At 40.1% G+C, this 21,562-nt stretch overlaps 1 protein-coding gene across 1 annotated transcript in view; it reads left to right on the forward strand.

Moving 5' to 3' along the window:
- Positions 1–21,562, forward strand: part of SMAD1 (SMAD family member 1) — a 78,541-nt gene that overhangs the window by 42,836 nt on the left and 14,143 nt on the right. Inside the window, exons 3-4 of the mRNA XM_065878236.1 lie at positions 16,678–16,935; positions 20,000–20,116. Of these exons, the coding sequence (XP_065734308.1) occupies positions 16,678–16,935; positions 20,000–20,116 (375 nt within the window). The remainder of the gene's footprint in view (positions 1–16,677; positions 16,936–19,999; positions 20,117–21,562) is intronic.

The following is a 21,562-nucleotide window of genomic DNA, read 5'->3' on the forward strand; positions in this document are numbered from 1 at the left end:
CCACCACACTACTGCTTCCCAAAAGAAGTCGTTCCCCCCACCCACCCTGATCAATTTTCTCTCTCTGACAGAGGGAAAAGGTATCCACAATTTTCAGTGGTAGAGCATTTGATCTGAAATACATTTGTGCAGCAGCGGCTTGAATTTGGGGTTGCTAATGGTAAATTCTGAAGCACACCTGTGCTTTAGATGCTTCTGGAAGCTTTATTTGTGTTTATTTCCCATTGGTCACTCTTCATCATTAGATAATAAGTGTCTGTTTCCTAGAATATATTTGAACTCTGAAAGAGAACTAATTACATTCAGCTGCAATTAGAAATGAAACCAAGCTGCCTGGTGTGACACCTGGGGATGGCCATTTCCATATCAATAGCGTCTGATAGATGATTAGACGCGCTAGGCCGAGGGCTGACCAGAGCCCAGGAACTTGCTAAAGCTAACTGTGTCACATTGAGAGACACCTACCTCCCCCACTGGTTCCTGGTTGTATACTTATCAGCAAGTCACTTTATCTCTCTCTACCTCAGTATCCACCCTAGGTCGGAGTTGTTACGAGGATTAGATGAGTGAACATTTGGTACAGCCCTTGGCATATGTAAGCACAATGTAAATGTTAAATGAAAAGGAAATCTGGGAGAAGTACTACTCTTCCCATTTTACTAGTAAGAAGTTCAGTGTAAAGAGTAAGTTCCCTGTTAATCGTCTAGTAAATAACTAGACAAGACTTCTATCCAGAAGTCCAAAACTAAAGCCTGCCTCTAACTGTTCCTAAACTTCCGGTGTACCTTATGAAGGACTTTTTCGTCTCCTGGCATTTTTAGCTGACACCCTGAAGTTTTTCTACCTCTAACAAACTATGAAGTCTCCAATAATATAGCATCTTCCTTCTGTGGTAGTTAAGCAAATAAGTATTTGGCAAAGGAAAGGAACCTAGGGTAAGGATGGGAAGGAGACCTGGAGGGAGGAGCCAGCATTTGAGAGGCTGCCACATGCCACCTGCCAGAGCTTGGCCACTAGCCCTGCAGGGGGACAAAGGCCTGTGCTGTCTGATTCATGCCGCTAGGACCCTGGGCTTCTTGGTCCAAAGACAGTGCTTTTTCCTTGGCACCAAGACACCTGACCAGAAAAACTGGACACTTTGTGAATGTTCTTGTCAACTTGGTATAATAAGGCCATGCTGTTCTTTTCTGTATCATTCTAATTTAATCTGCATACCTGAGAACTGGGACTGAAGCTGTATGGAGTTTTAGAGTTGAAAGGGATGATTTCTAGAAATCTGACTAAAGGTGAGAAAATTGAAGTTCAAGCTCCACAGCTAGTTAGAGACGTAGACAGGGCAAGAGGCCTGGGGCTATGTTGCCCACAAATATGGTAACCCTTCATCTTCCCCACCCAGGCTGCATTCAGCCAGACTCCAGGAGGCCTGATTTATTGTGTCTGGGATGAGGTACAGGAATCTGCCTTTAAACAAGTGTCTTGCTAAGTCACCGAGGACTATACTTTGAGCAAGACTGGTCTGTATTAATCAGGTTATAATAAGCAATCTAAGAACAGTCATATAATTCACAAACATACCTTAATTGAAAAAACACTTATTAGGGATCTATTATATGCCAGGCACTGGATGATACCGTGAAAGAAAACTCAATTCTGCCCCCAAGGGGCTTATGGTCTGGGTGAGGTAAAGTCAAATTAGCAATAAAATGTTACAGATGCCATGATGATCTAAGCCACAGTGGGGCACAAAGAAAAGAGGAATTCATTTCTCCTGGAGGTGAGTAGAAAAACCAAGAAAGATACCATAAAGGAGATGGCATTAGAACTGAGATGAGAAGGATGTCAAGTGAGCAGAGGCACAGGAGTATGAAACCAGCAGGTGGAAACTGCAGGAAGCTCCGGGTGGCTGGGTGAAGTGACAGGGCAGTTACCCCAAAGATAGGTTGGACCCTGAATCTGCACTAGATCGTGGAGTCTTAAAGGACGTACTGTGGGCACGTAATCTCTCAGATGAGATGTATTTCAAAGGAATCACCCACGGTGTACAAAAAAAGAGAGAATCCCCAGCCTGGAATTATCTAGGAAGTTGGGTTCTCAGAAGCTGATTTCAATTCAGGCTCTTTTTAAGTCAATTTCATGTTGTTTTGCAGATACTTTTATTGAATATACTTCATTTCTCTGTTTATATTTAAATTGTGTTCACGTATTCATCTTCTCTTCATGTATTTGTACTCGAGTAATTGATACATTCCTAGAAAACAAATACTACAAAGTTGCTATCGTTAGGCAAAATCGTCCTAACTTTTAAAAAGATGTTCCCTCAAAAAACTAAACAGAAGAACGGAAAGAGAATTTTAAATCCACAATCTTTTTACAGTTTGGCAGTACTGAGTAACATAGTCTGGTGGTTATTATGTACAGACCTTGATTCAAACCCTGGCCCTCCACTTAGCAGCTGTGTGACCTTGGACGTGTCATGGAGCTGGACTGAGCCTGCTTCCTCATCTGCTGTGAGGGTTCAGGGATCTGTTATAAACTCCGTGTGGGCAGGGACAGTGGCCGTCCCGCTGACGTCTGCACCTGCCATGTCCCACCCAGAGCCTGGCCCTGAGGTCAGTATTCGATGGGCATGTATGTAGTGCCCAGTGAACAGTATCTAGTTTTACTTCAAACCCTCCCTTCTGCCGCCTGACCACCAATAAGCACGCAAAAAGATAAAGGGCCACCACTCAGGGATTTGGGGCTATATTTGCATTAAAATTTAACCTCGATTAAAGGTTATGAGACTCTTTTTTTTCAGTGTAGTTTCCCTGACATATCCTGAGGTTAGGAATTTTATTTCATAAATGCATATACTATTAACTTTTAAGTAGTCTTACCCTCTCCTCCACTCTCTCCTGGAAACGCTTCTATTTAGAAGGTCATGAACACACACCATATTTAGGGACATCTGTCTAGTTTAGATATTACACTGGGCACAGCTGCTCTGGCAGCTTGGCTGCCTTCCCCCTTTCCCCTTCCCTCGTGCCCCCCGCCCCCAGCCGTTTTCAGGTGAGAATTGTGGCTGCTGGACCAGCTCTCTCAGGCTGTTCTCCCATTAGCCCTGGGCCACCTTCCTGCTCTTGGGTGGCCTCACTGGCTGTCCTGAGACCCCAGTGAGATGTGGTCTGACACTTGTGCACCGCGACGCTCCAGATTTCCACAAGCAGCAGCGGCAGACTCACACAGTTTAGGGCAGGGAGGGCCCTCGGGATTCAGACCCCTTGCTCTTCGGAGTGAGAAGATTGAGACCCTGGGAAATTAAGTGACTTGCTCAAAGTCACAGAACTAATAATTATCATAGCTAGGCTAGAACTCAGGCGTCTCGACTGTTACTACCTCAATTCATTTTCCAGGTCTTCGGAACTAAGGGACATTTATGTACCACTGGGTCACAGCCAGCTTATTTGCCATCATGTCTGTGTGGACAAACATAGGCGACAGCCTGGCAGCTTTGTTATCAGAAATCGCTTGTGTGTTAAAAAAAAAAAAATTCTCGTCCACGAGCATTTGGCAGGTCACAACCTCGTCAGCCTTGGTCTGGTCACTAGACTACTTTACACTGATGACTTGGTGATAGAATTTCAAACAATACTTCAAAATCTTGAACATGTTCACAAATCTGGAGGGTGTACAGGAATACTTTTCACAACTCAGCCCCTCTCTGCAATGTTAGCTGTTTCTTTTTCATTCCTTTTCCTTGTGCCCTGGTAACACAGAAAAGCTGAGTCCAGTAGCAGAATCACAAATGTCTTCTGAAACTCGCTTCCTGAAATGAAAATACCTCCTGAAACTTTCTTAGTTTGGTTTCCCTATTGACTGGAAAAGGGATTTTATTTATTTTTTAACTAAAAGGGACACATAAATACTTTGAAAAGCAGAGATATACATCACTAAGAAAAGGCAGAAATCTGACCTTTTTCCTCCTGGGAGGTCAGGGAAAGAGGGGAAGAAAGCTCCCTCCTTTTAAAGACATACAGCAATTATTAGAGATTTTCAAGTAGGTGGAGGGAGGTGTAGTGATATTACCTAGGAGCCTTGACCTCACCCCCTACTAGAACACACCTGAAGAGGTGGTGTGCAACCAGCTCAGGCTTTTTCTGTTTTGTTCTTTAACCAGGGGTACAACTCCTAGAATACAGGAATGACACAGCACAATCTGATTTTTCAGTGATTCAAATCAAAAAGAAATTCATGTGTGTAAAGAAAGTGTTTTAACACTGAGCCCCTCTTTCAAAGGAGATTCTTGTAATTCAAATTAGCCAGTAGGAGCAGCCCTTAAAGGGAAGCCACAAACTTCTCTCAAGTTGCCAAGTAGGAGTAACCTTATCAGTTGCCGAGGAAAAGGGTCCCCAGAAGCGTCAGTGCTCCCATATTTCTGTTTTCCATAAAATGGAATAGACTGAAACATGGAAAGAAATATGAAGAGGAAGGCATTCCTCACCCTCTCTCCCTTCCTATTTCTGACCTGAGTCAAGCATAGAGTTTGCAAATCCTACTTCTTTCAGCTGGGTAATCATCCTCTCAAGAAATAAGAATTGCACATAGGGGGACTTCCCTGGTGGCTCAGTGTTTAAGAATCTGTCTGCCGATGCAGAGGACACGGGTTCCAGCCCTGGCCCCAGGAAGATCCCACATGCCGCGGAGCAACTAAGTCTGTGCGCCACAGCTACTGAGCCTGTGCTCTAGAGTCCATGAGCCACAACTACTGAACCCACGTGCTGCAACTACTGAAGCCCACACACTCTAGGGCCCGTGCACTGCCACTACTGAACCCGTGCGCCACAGCTACTGAAGCCCGCGCGCCTAGAGCTCGTGCTTCAAAACGAAGAGTAGCCCCTGCTCACCGCAACTAGAGAAATCCCATGCACAGCAACAAAGACCCAACACAGACAAAAAAAAAAAGAATTGCACATAGGTTTACTTACACATAGATAATTGGTCTGGATGTTTATTCTTTCCTTTTCCCCCAGTAGAAAACATACCTTAATATTGAAATATTGCTGAAATGAAAGGAACAAGGACTGGGGATGGGGGGTGGGGAAGACAGCTGGGAGGGAAGTGCGCTGTCCTTCAGGATCCCACACAGGCGAGGTGCCTGGGCCTTGTTGTTTTCGAGCAATTTGTGTATATAGGCCTAACCCTGCCTAGCTAGCTCCCCCCCTGCCCCATCTCTTCTCTTCCACATTAATACTTCTTTCTAGGACTAGCAGCTGTTCCACACCCCAGAACCATTTCATTCCTCTCCTTAATTTAATCAGTTATTGTTTATAGTTTGGATGACCATAAAACTTATTGTCTAAACCAGAACACTTTTGAGAGTGACAGACTCACCTATTAATAATTCCATCGGACAACAGGTACAGACTGGGATTGTCCAAGGCAGGCCAGAATATACAGATACTCTACTTATAATCTTCAACTACACAAATCAGTTTTGATAATGATTCATCTCTTAGCATCATCAAGGAGTTAGAAGTGTCTCATAACTGGACTCACTCAACTGGACTGGAGTTTTCTCCTTTCAATTGAGCGGACCTTTAATTTGTCCAGAAACACTTCTAGACTTTATTCTACTCACCCATCCCTTAAACTGTATCAGACATAATTTAACATTCTTGGAAGGTTAGTAATCGAGACAGCAGAACCTCAGTGGTTGACAGTGCTCATTGCCTTTGTCTCAACTCTCGCCCCTTTCTCTGTGACCTTAGGTAAGTTATCCCTCTAGAACTCTTATTTGCAAAGTGTGATAATGTGATCGGCATGGTTCCAGGCTTAAAGTAAATATTAGTGGTGGTAATCTGAATTTTGTAGCTTCTGATGATCACCTGAAAACTAATTTGATGAACATCTCCTTGCTTCTACATAAATGCTCTTAGTTCTAGAGTCTAGCTTTATATCTTGCCTGCCTCCCTCCTTGCTGTGACCAGTCTTTTTGCTGTAATTTTCTGAGAAATTAGTAACTTATTAGAATTGTGATGCTGAGTAAATAGGAAATCCACACATTCAAACCACCCCAGCACAGTGTCCCACACCAGCTACTCAAAGCCATAGGTAACATGGCAAGCACATCTTCCTGGAGGATCAGTTTTACTAGATTGTAAATTGTTTAAGATATCACTTTTATATTTAATAAATAGTGAAGAGCAGGGTGTAAAATGTATATGAGTTGGTTAAGATAAGTCAACATGTCGATGTAATTTCAGTTCCAGTGGTGCTGCTGGGACCCCGGGTGAATTCACTCTCCTCTCTCACTGATGCTTACCTTGGTGGAGAATGTTGAGAAATACTGGGAAAATGTCTTTCAGAAACATTCTATGGGTAATTTGAGAGGGTTTGAAGCACTGGTTGCTGCTATTGTTAGAGGGTTAAGCTGAACTTTAGGTAAATTTGACAGAAATGTCTTCATCCTAGAGTGTATAGGAGGATATCTGTTTATATTTTTTACGTTGCAGTTCTGCTTATTAACTTTGAACAGCCCGTAGAAGACGTATGTCTTAAAGATTATCACCCCCTTCAGCATAAGACTTCCTTGCGGCTCTTTCCTTTTGGTATCTTCAGTTGGTTTTCCCTGTAGGATCGGGTGTATCTGTGATAGCAAACTGGAATTCCTTTCCTGAATGGGGATTCTGAATTGGGAGATGTACATCTTATATATAGCCCCAGAAGAAGAGGTTGTAGGATAAAACTGTGTTAATTGGGGATGTAGTACTGTTGAGAGCTCAGAATAATGGTTTGCAAACCTTGAAGATGGGATTGGGAAAGGAATAAATAATAGAAAATTTTAGCCGTTTTTTTAGATTAGCAAAAGACAATTTTAAATTGCCTCTTCACATTCATTTTTTGAACAGCTTTATTGAGGATTAATTGGCTTAGAATATACTGCACATGTTTAAAATGTACAGTATGATTAGTTTTGACATACACGTGAAAGAAACAACACAATCAAGATAATGAACATACTCATCACCCACAAAAGTGTTCTCCTGCACCTTTTCAGTCTCTCCCCCCAGCCCCGACTCTCATCCCCAGGCCACTACTGACCTGCTTTCTGTCACCATACATTGGTTTGCATCTTCTAGATTTTGTTTGCGTGGGATCATACAGCGTACACTCTTTTTCTGTCTGCCTTCTCTCAGCATATTATTTTGAGACCGATCCATGTTGCTGTGTGAATCAATATTTCATTCCTTTTTATTACTGAGTAGTATTCCAGTGTATGGATGTACCATATTTGTTTATCTATTCATGTGTTGATGGACACTTGGTTTGTTTCCAGTTTTTGGCTGTCACAAATAAAATATACACATCTTTGTAGATACATGTTTTCATTTCTCTTGGGTAAATACCTAGAAGTAGAATGGCTGGGTCATATGGTAAGTGCTTGTTCAACTTTACAAGAAACTGCCAAAATTGTCCAAAGCGGTTGTGCCATTTTACATTCCAGCCAACAATGTGTGAGAAAATCCCTGCTGCCATTACTTGATATGGTTAAGCCTTTTAATTAAAACATTTTATTGTGGTAAAGTACACATAATGTAATACTTATCATTTTAACCATTTATAAGTGTACAATTTCATGGCATTAAATACATTCACAGTGTTGTGCAACCATCATCCAAAACTTTGTCATCATCCCCAACAAAAACTTGGTTCCCATTAAACAATAACTGCATCTTTTCCCTTTCCCCCAGCCCCTGGTAACCTCTATTCCACTTTTTGTCTGTGAATTTTTCTATTCTAAGTCCCTCATATAAGTAGGATATTTTTCCTTCGGTGTTTGATTTACTTCACTAAGCATAATACTTTTAAGAATTTCTTTGATGAAGGGTGTGTTCACATCTTTTACCTAATTTTTAATTGGATTATTTGGATTTTTATTCATGAGTTTTGAGAGTTCATTATATATTCAGGACACAAGTCCTTTATCAGATATGTGATTGCAAATATTTCCTTTGAGTCTGTGGCTTCAATGTGTTAAGTGTAAGACAATACTTCAAAATAAATATCCTTAAACAAGCATTTGTGGGGAAAAAATCGGAAATTCAGAAACTAAATACAGAAATGGATAAAAATTGGAAGAAAATCAAAGAGAATTGATGGAATTCAGTAAATAAATTTAAAAGAAAAACATTTCATAAATAAAGAATAAATTTCAATGTGCCAAAGAACAGTAGATTTGTATTAAAATGTAGTAAGGTTCATTGAAGAAAGGCAGGAAAAAAACTAAAGGAGTGAATAAGAAATTTAAAATGAGATAAAAAGGGTCTAAGAGAAAGTGATTGGAAAGGACAACAAAGAAGACCCAAAATATGTATAACTGGAGCTCCAAAGTACCCAGAGCCAGTAGAACAGGGCTAATACTTTAAAACTTCCCAGAAGTTAGAGAAGACCTAAATCTACATATTGAAAGAACTCAGCTTACACTTGGGAAAATTCATCTAAAATGATCAACTCTGAGACATATCCTAGTAAAACTATTAGACTTTAAAGATAAAGGAAAGTCCTCAGGGCTTCCAGGTAAAAAGAGCACATTACTTGTAAAGGCAAGAAAGTAAAGCTAAAATCAAACCTCTCAAAAGCATCATTTAGAAATAGGCAACAGTGAAAAAGCATTTCAAGAAACAAGGAAATCAAGGACAAGCCAAGCTCTCCTTCAAGCATCAGGGCTATAGAAAGTTTTAAATGTGCAACAAGTCAGGGAATGCTGTAACAATGAGCTAGCTCTTCCTGAGGCATCTGCTGGGGTCATTTTATTCAACTAAGATATGACTGGGGAAAGTTTGGCAAAAGGACAGGTGGTGAGCATTTAATATATTCAGTCATAGAGATAAGGCTAAAATAAGTGTAGTGATATGGATGAAAGAATAGTATATAAACTTTATTCTGGCAAAGTAGAAAGAGTACAACTATAAAAATGGAATAGAAGAATAGGGAAAGGGGGAAGGTAAAATAAGTTCATTGATTTTATAGGTGATAGATGAGAATTAAAAGATACCATTTAAAACTGACCAACTAGACGGTATGAGGTTGAGCAAGGAAAAAAACAGATGGAAGACCTTAAAAGATACAAATAGAAAAATAACCATAGCACAGCAATATAAAACTATCTTTAGGGTTTCCTTTAAAAAAAATCGAAGACAAATAATTACATCACATAAATATAGTAAATATAATATTACAATAGCTCTAATAAAAAAATAACATGACAGAGTTGAGACCAAACATCAGTCATATCAATAAATGTAAATGGGCAGGAATTCCCTGGTGGTCCAGTGGTTAGGACTCCACGCTCTCACTGCTGAGGGCCTGGGTTCAATCCCTGGTCGGGGTACTAAGATCCCACAGGCCGTGTGGCATGGCCCAAGATAAAAATATACATTATACATATACATATGTATGTGTATATATATATATATATATATATATATATATAAATGGGTTTAATCACCTATTAAAGTTAAAAGGTTTTCAAGTTGGTTCATAAAGCAAAACTTTATGCTGTATTCAGAAGACCCATCGGCACCCCCCTCCCAAGTGATTAAAAAGCTAAAAATCAAGGAATTGGCAAAGGTATATCAGGCACTTGTAAACAACAGGAAATGGGGGATTGTGATTCTAATATCACACAAAATAGAATTCAGAAGACCAAAAAGCACTGACACAGAGAGCACTTTGAAGTGAACATATATGCACCAAACATCACACCAACCTCCTATATAAAGCAGGATATGGCAGGGAAAACGAATAGAAACACACCAATAATGGAAACTTTAATACACCAGTCTAAATACAAGACAGGTCATGTGGGAAAAAACGTAAGTAATCATAGCAGCCAGAGGTGGGGAAACTGCCCACAGGCCAAGTCAAGTCTGTTACTTGTTTTTGTAAATAAAGCTTTTTAACACACAGACACATCCACTTGTTTACATATTGTCTATGGGTTTCTTACTACAACAGCAGAGTTGAATAGTTGTGACAGAGGCCCTGTAGTGCACAAAACCTCAAGTGTTTACTCTCCGATCCTTTACAAAAGAAGTTCACTGACCCCCCCACCCCCATGCTGGAGACCTAAGCAACATTATTAATTAGGTAGTTTTTACGGAAACGTATTAAACACTGCATCCTAATAATAGAAAATATACCTTGTTCTCAAGTGTGCAAGGAACACTCACAAAAATGTATAATATTGTAGGTCACAAAGAAAATATCAAGTTCATAAGTTAGAAATACTGCAGTGAGCATTCTTATCACAATGCCATAAACCTAGAAATTTGAAGCAAATAAGCTCTTCTCTATGGGAATTTTAAAACTTTTCTATTAAATGACCTATTGGCAAATGAGAAAATATAAAGATAAATTACATAATTTCTGGAAAATAATGATCAAACAACTACATATTAGAATCTGTGGGATGCATTTAAACCAGTGATCAGAGAAAAATTCATAGCGTTGGGAACACCTATATCAGTAAAATGAAAGAAATAAATTTTAAATTCCCAATCAAAAGGCTAGGAAAAGAACACTGAAGTAAGCCAAAGAAAAAGCAAAAGTATGAGGACAAAGATAATAAAGATAAAAGCAAAAAATAATGAAATAGTTAAAAAAAAACAAAACAAAAAACAGATCAAGTCAACAAATCCAAATCCTGGTTTGAAAAAAAAACAATCCAAGGGTCAATTTAATAAAGGAAGAAAAAGGTGTTGCAAGAAGGAAGCACAAATATAAAGTAAGAAATAAGAAGGAAATAGATATTGATAAAGAGAATACAAAATTTTACTGTAAGGTTACTTAGCATACCTTTATGCAAGTAAATTTTAAAAACCTAGGTGAAATGGATAATTTTCTTGAAGAAAGTATAATTTAACAAAATTATCCTCAGTAGACATAGAAAGCTTACATTTATTTACAGAGGACAAATAGAGAACGTTTTAAGGAACTACTCCACAGGAAAGCACCAATCCCAGAGAGTTTAAGAGAGGGAGTCTACCAAACATTCAGAGTCTGTTTAGAAACATAAACTGTTTCTGAGCACACAAACATTTATGAAGCAGGTATAACGGTGACATGACAACCTGCTAAAGATAGCACTCAAAGAAACTTACAGATCAATATAGTTTATGAATATTAATATAAAGATCTGAAATAAAATATTAGTTATAAGACTCTAATGCCCCACATTAAGAAAATAATACATCATCACCAAGCAGGTCTTATGCCAGAATGTAGGGATAATTCACCATTTTAATAAGTATAAGAAGAAAAATCATAATATCTTTAGAAATGCTGATCAATCTTCTGACAAAAATTCAACACCTATTCCTAGTAAAAACACTCAACTATAGGAATGGATGGATACTTCCTTAACATAATTTATGTATGTCAGTCCTAAAGTCAGCATCTTACTTAATGGGGAAACACTAGAGGCATTCTCAACAAGGTCAAGAATAAGTCATGGAAATTCACTATCTCCATTACTTTTTAACATTGTATTGGCACTACTAGCCAGTGCAATCAGACAAGAGAAAACAATTCAAAAGGAAAAAGTAAAACTAGTTGGAGACGTGATCATTTGCTGGAGAACTCACTCTATAATGAGTCAATGATAAAAATAACTCAGACAACAAAAGAATTCAGCCAGGTAGTAATATATATAAAATAGCATGGAAATATCAATAACCATATATATAAATAATTACCAGATAGAAGATATAATGGAATAGAAAACTCCATTTAAAATAGCAACGGAGAAGATAAAATACTTAATTTTATAAGAAATGTTTAAAACCTAATGCAGTGTTATAGATTGAATTATGTCCCCCGCAAAATGTATCTGTTGAAGCCCTAATCATAAGTATAATACCTAAGAATGTGACTGTGTTTGGAAGTAGGGTCTTTAGAAAGTTAAAATGAGGCCATTGGTCTGGACCCTAAACTGACTGGTGTCCTCATAAGAAGAGGAGATTAGGACATACAGAGGAACACCAGGGAAGTAAGCTACGGGAGAACGCAGCAAGAAAGTGGCCATCTGCAAACCAAGAAGAGAGGCCTCAGGGGAAACCAACCTACCCAACACCTTGGTCTCAGATTTCTAGCCACCAGAATTTTGAGTAAATAAATTTCTGTTGTTTAAGTCCCCCAGTTCTGTGGTACTTTGTTATGGGCAGGCCTGGCAAATTAATACAGGCAGTAGCCATGGGGCAGTTCTGAAAGATGCAAAAGTAGAGTTGACAGACCTTCCTAGTTCTTGAATAGAATATTTTAACATCATCAACATATTCTTACTAAATTAATGTTTTTTGTTTGTTTGTTTGTTTTATTTTTGCGGTGCGCGGGCCTCACTGTTGTGGCCTCTCCCATTGCGGAGCACAGGCTCCGGACGCACAGGCTCAGCAGCCATGGCTCGTGGGCCCAGCCGCTCCGCGGCATGTGGGATCTTCCCGGACCGGGGCACGAACCCGTGTCCCCTGCATCGGCAGGCGGACTCTCAACCACTGCGCCACCAGGGAAGCCCAATTAATGTTTAAATATAATGTGATCCCACTAAAAGTACCAGTAATCTTTTTTTCTGGAGGTCGACAAGGTGATAACCAAAGTTCATATGGAAAAGTCAGCATATGAGTAAAACACTGAAAAAGAAGAACTGTGAGAGGGGACTAGCCCTACAGATATTAGCATGTACTATAAAGTCTCTATAATTAAAGCAGAGTGTTAATGGGGCACAGACTAGAATGGAATGGGAGGGAATGTCTAAAGATAGACCCTAACATACATGGACATTTATGAGAAAGGTGGTGTCTCCAACCACTAGGATGGGTGGGCTTTTTTTTTTTTTTGGCCTCGCCGCGTGGCTTGGAGGATCTTAGTTCTCCCACCAGGGATCGAACCCACGCCCCCTGCAATGGAAGCATGGTGTATTAACCACTGGGCTGCCAGGGAATTCCCCAGAGTTGGGCTTTTTAATTAATGGTATTGGGGCAGCTGGGTAACCATTTGGAAAAAGATAAAGTTAGATCTATTCCTCGTACTATAAATAAACTGAACTCCAAATGGATCAGAGATTTAAGTAAAATATGAAACTTTATATGCACTGGAAGAATGCATGGGTGAATTCCTCCTTACAGTCTGGGTGTAGAAGGCGGCTTTTTATCCCTCAAAATCCATATGCCATAAAAGCAAACATTGATAAATTTGACTATCAAAAAATAAAAAATAAACTTGCACGTAAGCAGAGCCAAAAGACAAATTGACAGATTGTGATAAGATATTTGTAACGTAATATATCATGGGCTAATGTCATATATATATATATAAATGAAAAATGGGGAGATGAAAAATGGGCAAAAGGCACAAGCAGGCAATTCACCAAAAAAAGATAAAAATACATCTTCTGAAATACATGGAAAGATGATCAACTTTCACCATAATAGAAGTATAAATTAGAATTGCACCATAATACCTACCATTTTCCACCCATCAGATTATCAGAAAAAATTTTTAAAAACCTGTCAGCATAGTCTGTTCAGGAGGCTTTGAGGGAAAAGTCACTCTAATTTGTCGCTGGTAGCAATGCAAAATGGTACAACCCCTATGTAGGGATACTTGACGATAACAAAATTATACCCACATTCACCCTTTCACCCAGTATTTCCACTTCTAGGAATTTACCCTGAAGATACACCTTTAACAATACTGCAGTATATGCCTGGAGTTATTCATTGCAATATAGTATGTAATGGTAGAATATTGTAAACTACCTAAATGCCCAGACGTTGGAGATTGGTTGAATAAACTATGGTGCTATTAGCTGTAAAACAAATAAGGTCAATCTCTACAAACTAATATGAAGTTCATCCTAAGATATAGTTGAAAAAGCTAAGTGCAAAGGCTGTATAGGAGGCTGCCTTTCCTTTTAGTAATAAAGATGAAATAAGAAAGCAAACATTTATCTGTTTAATTTCAAGAAGAAACACAGAAAGGATAAAACAGAAAAAAATGAAATTGATTATCCTCTGAGGAGGTTAGATGGGCTGATAAATTGTAATATATACATATGATGAGATGCTACACACATTGGATGAATCAATCATGCAGACATAATGCTGAGCTTAAGAAGCCAGACACAGGAGTATATACGATTTCATTTATACAAAGATTTCTGCATTTCATTATAGGTGTGTGATACCTCAGCACCTTTTTAAAGTTCATTAAAATATACCTGTGCCTATATCATCAGCAGCAAAATCATCTCATCTTAATAATCAGAGGTGAGAAAAAGGTATCGATCTCGTCAAGTTCATCTATAGAATGCTGCTTTGTTGTCGTTGGTGGCTCACATCCCAGGTCATGTACAAAAGCTGATTGATCTCACCTGTGGTGTACACTAAGGGCAGCCCAGTGCTTTAGAGCCAGACCACTGCACACCACGCAACAGTTACACAGGAACACGTGCGTGCGTAGTATCAGCCGGAGGTATAGAAATACATTGCCTTCTGCTGCCACTGTCATCTGCAAGCAGTGGGAAGAAGTAAATTCCCAGTTCTAAAACTCTGTTAGGCAATAAGAGTCTCTAAAACAGGGGCTCCAGTAAGCGGGTGTGGGTGGGAGAGAGGAAGGGAGAGAGAGGAGAGGTGGAGAACTGTTTTAAGTTGCTGTCTGGTGCTGTAGTTGGCAGGAGGGGTTTAGAAGCCAGTATTTTCCACCTTTTAAAGGTACGGATCAGAATGGAGGCTGTAGCTAGATGACCATAAAAGGCAAGCTGGGAAGCGGTAATTCAGGCTGCAACAGTTGAAAGAAAAAGAAAAGTGTTTGATTGCGTAGGTAATTTAAAGATATTGCACTATTTCAGAGCATGTATTTATTTTGGAATATAGATTTCTCTTGGTGTTGGGGGAGCCTTTGTGACAGTTGGGAACTTTGTCGATGACAAAGCAAAGTGGTTTACATTTCAAATGACTACTGAAAGGTAGGAGGAATTAGGCCTTCTTTTCGCTTCCCCCCACTTTTTTCCTTCTTGGGTTTTTTTTGGGGGAGGGCGTTGGGTGTTTTGGAGTGTAATTGATTTACAATGTTGGGTTAGTTTCAGGCATACAACAAAGTAATTCTGATATATATATATGTATTTATTCTTTTTCCACTATAGGTAGGAATCATGCTTTTGATGACTTGATTTGGACAGATTCCATCACTGTGAAAAAGGAAATACATTTATTCTACTAAAAAGATTTGTTTCTAAGGGATCAAATAGTAGGGGAATTAGCAAATCTTATTGCTACAGGATTATGGAGAAATCTACGATACAGCACACGAGAAATTTTAATACCTTCAAAAACTTTTTTTTTTTCTTAAACAATTTTCAGCTCATAAATTAGTGATAATCCAAGCATTAAGAGTACTTTTTCCTGTAGAAATGGTATCAGTCATGGATAGATTCCCGGAAAGCCCTCAAAAATCTACTTAATTCCTAATGCCACTAAATATGGTTTCTTTGGGAAAATGTATTCTGAGGCCTAACTCCCAACAACAATAACAGATTTTAAATCTCCTCTTTCCTCCCATGTAGTTTACCAGATGGGTTGTTTTTCTCCTTCCAGCCAAGGCCACAAGAGCAGTAGGGATTCCAAGGACCTTGATTATGGGGAGGAGCCATCTGGTGACCCTGGCAAGAAGCTTCTAACCCCAGTTAGGGCTCTGGAAGCCAGCCTGCCCTTCTCTTTATCATTGCCTTTGTAGTGGCTTTGCCCCTGGAGGTTTCTGGAGGTTGAGGACCATGCTAATCATTAACTCCTTAGGTTCCTAACATACGGAGCTTTTAGGAATGGCTTAAGTTGTTTTATTTCCTTCTCTCCTGGTGTATATGTTTTTTGGCCTTTGTACCTTGAGTATTCATTCAGTTAGCAAAATGTGGATTGTATGACCTGTTTCTTCCTTGGCCTATCAGGTAGTGATAAGGATTACTGAGAAGTGGGTAAATACATTAAGATCCTTAGAGGGAAAATGTTCATAAAGTATGACTGCTAGGACACAACATAAAGTCTGTCCCACAAAAAAATCATATTTTATCTAATTAACTGTCTTCATTGGCATTTGGATTTTATACAGCTCATTGTATTTACCCTCTCAACTTTATTTATTACACTTCCTTTGGTTTAAAGTGAGTTAATGTGTCCATTTAAAGCATTTGTGGTGAATAACTCATAGCATTCGATAAATATTATTAACTCTTAAATGTGGAATCTTATCAGCCAGAGATGTAAACTGGAATTGTCAGTGGCAATATATGTTCCTAGTTGTGCTTTGGTTTGTAGTGAATGAAAAAATTAAGAATAAGGGAACCTTAACATTTTTAACCTAAAAGAATGTATCTTGCAGACTTTCCTTGGGCAGTTTGTCAATGCTGCAGGTCCAGGCATAGGCCATCAGTGATTCTAAGGAGACCATAGAGTTTACTGCATTTATTCCTGAGTGAAAAATGTCTTTTCATTTGAATGGTGCTTTTCAGTTGGCAGCATGACAGTCTTCGAATAATTTGTTGTTACTTACAGATTAGGTTTCAGCTTTATTGTGTTTTATTGTGACGTTATTAACGATTTTCATCATTCTCATTTTTGTCCCTCTTTTCTTTTCTTTCCCTTTTTCCAGTTCTTCCTCCAGTACTGGTTCCAAGACACAGCGAATATAATCCTCAGCACAGCCTCTTAGCTCAGTTCCGGAACTTAGGACAAAATGAGCCTCACATGCCACTCAACGCCACTTTCCCGGATTCTTTCCAGCAACCCAGCAGCCATCCGTTTCCTCATTCTCCCAATAGCAGTTACCCAAACTCTCCTGGGAGCAGCAGTAGCACCTACCCTCACTCTCCGACCAGCTCAGACCCAGGAAGCCCCTTTCAGATGCCAGGTAGGTTGCAGTGTTCAGTGATGTTCTGTGGTCAAATTGTCATCACAGTGTTAAGGCGAAGCTGGGTTCCCTGGAATGGAGAAAGTTTCCAGTCCTGGTACGTGGCACTGCGCCTCTAGAACTCAGGATGCAACTTTGAATGAAAGGGGACTTCTAGCCAAGTAAGCCAGTGTTTTATTTGTCTGGTACAGATGCTTGAATACATTTTCATTTTTGATTTTTGAAAGGTTTTAAAACAGCTGCATCCTTCTGGGAGTGGCATGGTTGTTCTAGCCTTTGCGCTTGATAAAAGAACGAGGAAAAAAATAGCATGCTGCACACATTTGCTGTTCCCATGCAAGGAAAAATCCCTGTCGTAAGCGCAGCCTCAGAAAAGATATTTCCTGGGGGCTCACAGCCCACCACACAACTTAATTAAATTCGTTTAAGTGGTGACGTAATCCCAAGAAACATATACTTTAACAACAAAAGACTTGCATCAGGAGTACTGGAAACCATCTGCTTGTTTAACTTTAACAAAGACAAAAAAACCATTATCCTTCATTTTTAGACTTCTCTGGTAGTGTAATGTTTGTCAAATTAAATGATTAATTAGGACATTATATTTTTCGAGTTATAGGTTCATAAGCGAGCCCCTCAAAAAATGATTAGTGCCCAATTTCTCGCCAGCAGACCTCACAAAGGATACGCCAAGCAACGATACACTTGACATCTGTTAACATTGCAGGAAGGGAAAATGAGTGGGCGAGCACGTTTAATGTATCACTTGAAATGTTTTTGGGCAGATTTGAATTCAACAGCAGAGCTGGTGTGTCCTCAAAAATTGAAAAGTGGTCCACACTTGATATTCCTATCTTTTATTTATATATTTATTGCTTTTTTACATTTTTAGCCTATTATTTTGCACTTTTGTTTTTGCGGTACGCGGGCCTCTCACTGTTGTGGCCTCTCGCGTTGCGGAGCACAGGCTCTGGACGCGCAGGCTCAGCGGCCATGGCTCACGGGCCCAGCCGCTCCGCAGCACGTGGGATCTTCCCGGACCGGGGCATGAACCCGTGTCCCCTGCATCGGCAGGCGGACTCTCAACCACTGCGCCACCAGGGAAGCCCCTGCACTGTTTGTTTTTCAGTCGAAAACGGTTTAAGATGAGGGTGAGGGGGGCTTCCCTGGTGGCACAGTGGTTGAGAGTCTGCCTGCCGATGCAGGGGACATGGGTTCGTGCCCCGGTCTGGGAGGATCCCACATGCCGCGGAGCGGCTAGGCCCGTGAGCCATGGTCCACTGAGCCTGCGCGTCCAGAGCCTGTGCTCCGCAACGCGAGAGGCCACAACAGTGAGAGGCCCGCGTACCGCAAAAAAAAAAAAAAAAAAAAAAAAAATAAGATGAGGGTGAGGGATAGACTTGTTTCAAAATCAAGCTAGTATCATCTGGTAATCTGCTATCCACCACACTCCCTCCTGGACCCGCTGGGTTTGAGGAACAGGTTAGCGGTAAGGAGATTGTTTCGGAAGGCTGTGGAGCAGTGGCAGACCCAGGGTGGGCCCAAGAGTGAAAAAACTGAAGATTATTGCTTGAATTTACACCTTGTCCCCAGCTGTCAGGGATTAAGGCACAGGCCAAGTAGAGGAAATATGGAGCAGAGAAAGCTGAAGGGGTGGGAGGAGGACCTTGTGGGGAGAGCAGAGCATCACCCAGAGTATCTGGTGCCTCCCAGGGACGCTGATGCCTTAAGCCGTTGATGAAGTTTTCACCAGCTTGTTTGCAGAAATGGTATTGGATTTGGTCTCAGAGGAGGCTCTTTGTCTTCATTCCTGGCTGGAAGTAAAGCAGAGGCAGTGTTACAGCTGCAGGGAAGAAGCTGAATTTTAAAAAGCTGGAGAAAGGGTGGAAAATACATCCAGATCAGGTCCCCATAGTCCTGTCTTTGTGCTCTGAGGCCTGGCTTGTTAGCACCTGGACGGTAGAAGTGGCCAGGTTGTGATTCAGCTGGAAAGTCAGTCTGGGAAATCTCTTGAGAAACTCTGAAAGAGTAGTGTTCGCTTTTTCTATTTGATGGTTGCCCTGAGTGGTCTAGAGTACCTGTCCAAGCTATTGGTGGTTCTTTGAGGTGAAGCTTTGTTCTCTGCTCTGTTGTATGTGCTAAGTGGTATGAGGTGAGCTCACCATAGCCCATGAGGAACTTGTTTTTCCATCACAAAGGATTGTTTGTGGGAAATCCTTATTTAAGAAAGCACAAGACTTGTGTTAGTGTTCTTTGTTTCAAAAATCACACTGTTTGCCTCTTATTTGCCAGTTAGCTGTGAGCTTTCCAGGAGAAACATGTATGCAAATTCTGAAATAGAAGATAGTTGCGACAAACTGATTTCTTTCCTATTATTCTGCTACTAGGGATTTTGAAACTCGTGATTATTATTTTTTTTAATATGAGTACAGAAGATTTAAAAAAAATTTTTATTGGGGTATAGTTTATTTACAACATTGTGTTAGTTTCAGGTGTACAGCAAAGTGAATCTGTTATATATATTTAAGTGGGTAGGGAGAAGGTAGTCCCAGCAGATTTCTTGAAGTCATGGGAAATTCACAGTTGGGGTCAGTAAGTTGGCTGTAATGAAACTCAGTTGGTAAATCCCTAAGAGCCCATAGATTTGATGCAAGAGACCCTGAAGCTCCTTTTCTTAAGAAGTCCTGCGTAGCTTTCGAAGGTTTTCCGTCCACCAGGGAAATGATGAAATGCAGAGGCCCTTTTAAAGTGGGTTGGGTGAAAGCATGTTTAAATGCCCCTCTGATTGTTTTAAAATGGCATGATCCTCGGTAGGCAGACAACTTCTAGAACTGGCATACGGTGCTTTCGTCCCACTGAATCTTCACTGCAATTGTATAAGATTATTTATTGCATAAGATGGTAGTAATTTTCCAAAAGTGTACACCAAGTCCAGCGCCTGTAGCCTCTAATCTTCCGATGGGGAGGTTGAAAGGGCAACTTAATCTCTTAAGAATTTCGGCACCGAAGAGGATATATGTTCTAAGCACGTGTGTTTACCAGGGCTTTTTTTCAAATTTTGTAGCCGATACACCTCCACCTGCTTATCTGCCTCCTGAAGATCCCATAACCCAGGATGGCTCTCAGCCCATGGACACAAATATGATGGCGCCTTCACTGCCCTCAGAAATCAACAGAGGAGGTAAAATGAATTGCTGCCTATTCCCTTTCAGAGTCTGAAGTTTATCTGTCCAAGTGTTGCTTTCTCTCACAGATTTTTATGAGTCTTTAAAAAGATAGCTATTTGAAAAAGATAGAGCACTTATAGTAAGAGAAGCTCAATGGAAAGACTTCTTTGGATTACAGATAAGCCTTTTATATGAAGAACAGGCACACTGATTTAACTAATGAAGGCCTAGATACAATTGTGCAGTCATCTGTTTATAACTTCAATACTCAATACTTTTGAATTGGTGATAAAAGAGTATTTTTATGTGAAAGACAAAGGATGTTGAGGGAGAAAAAAGAACGTAAAACTAGAGTTTTCACTGGTGATTTCCAAAATTTAAAGTTCACATAACAAGGCTTTCCAAAAGGTTCTTTGGTCTTGGAATAGATATTCATAAGCCCCATCTATTTTTCTAGGCCTCATGCAGCTGAAACAAACTAATAGCTTTTGTTCCCTTCTTGCTCTATTTGTTTGTTTCTTACCTTGTTACAAGAAGGGGTGGGAGGCGCATGTTTTTCCTTTTCTTACCCTGAGGAGCTGACTTCTTTTCCTGTCTAGTAGAGGGTGGGTCCTTGTGATCCCTGGCAGTGTCTGAGAGGAGGATGCCATCATTCTGCCAGGTCTGCAGAGGCTTAAGCGAGCAGGGAACTTGGGTACATAAGCGTTGGGAGAATCCCTGAGCATCTGTAAGAAGTCACGACCACACATTGAGTGAAACTGTCCCCAGGTGACCTCCCCTGGAGGAAAGTGCTTCGCTGGCCCGCTCAACAGCGGCAGAGATGGATCATTCAATTTGTATTCATTTAATGCAAATTGAAGTTAAAAAGCCATTTCATTACTAGGTATGTCTTATCTCATTCCTATCACTTTTGTAGTGAAGGTCTGGAGATACCTCAGACCTTGTCAGAGTTGCTGATATCTTTTAACTTATTAAAAGTTGTGGATGAGCTCAAAGAACCTTCCTTCAGTGTGCAGTGTATTAAATTGGGATTTACACCTTTTTAATCTGTAAACATTTCTTATATCTTTTTTATTGGCTACGTCTGTCATCTTTTTTAGTAGCTCTGTATTTTGATAATCTCTAGAATATACTCTCAAACATAAAATTATGAGTTGACAAAGATTTTGGTTGGGGAAAATAACTCCTGTCTCACACATCCTTGGAATGTGTATTTGGGGAACAGAATAGCAGGAGAGAATGGGCACAGCACTGTGAAACAGTTATAAGCCTGTGGACCTGCAGCCATGGTGGCTAAGCCCAAAATGTCTGATTTCAGGAAACAGACCTTCAATTGGCTTTAAAATTTTTCCTTTAAATGGCTTAAAATTCTTTCCCCATTAGAATAAGTTTACACTTAATATTTTCATGAGGACGGGCTATTGGCCTTGTGGTTGTTATACTTTGGTGGTTTTCCTGGA

This window comes from Phocoena phocoena, chromosome 5, assembly GCF_963924675.1.
Source record: "Phocoena phocoena chromosome 5, mPhoPho1.1, whole genome shotgun sequence".
NCBI lineage: Eukaryota > Metazoa > Chordata > Mammalia > Artiodactyla > Phocoenidae > Phocoena > Phocoena phocoena.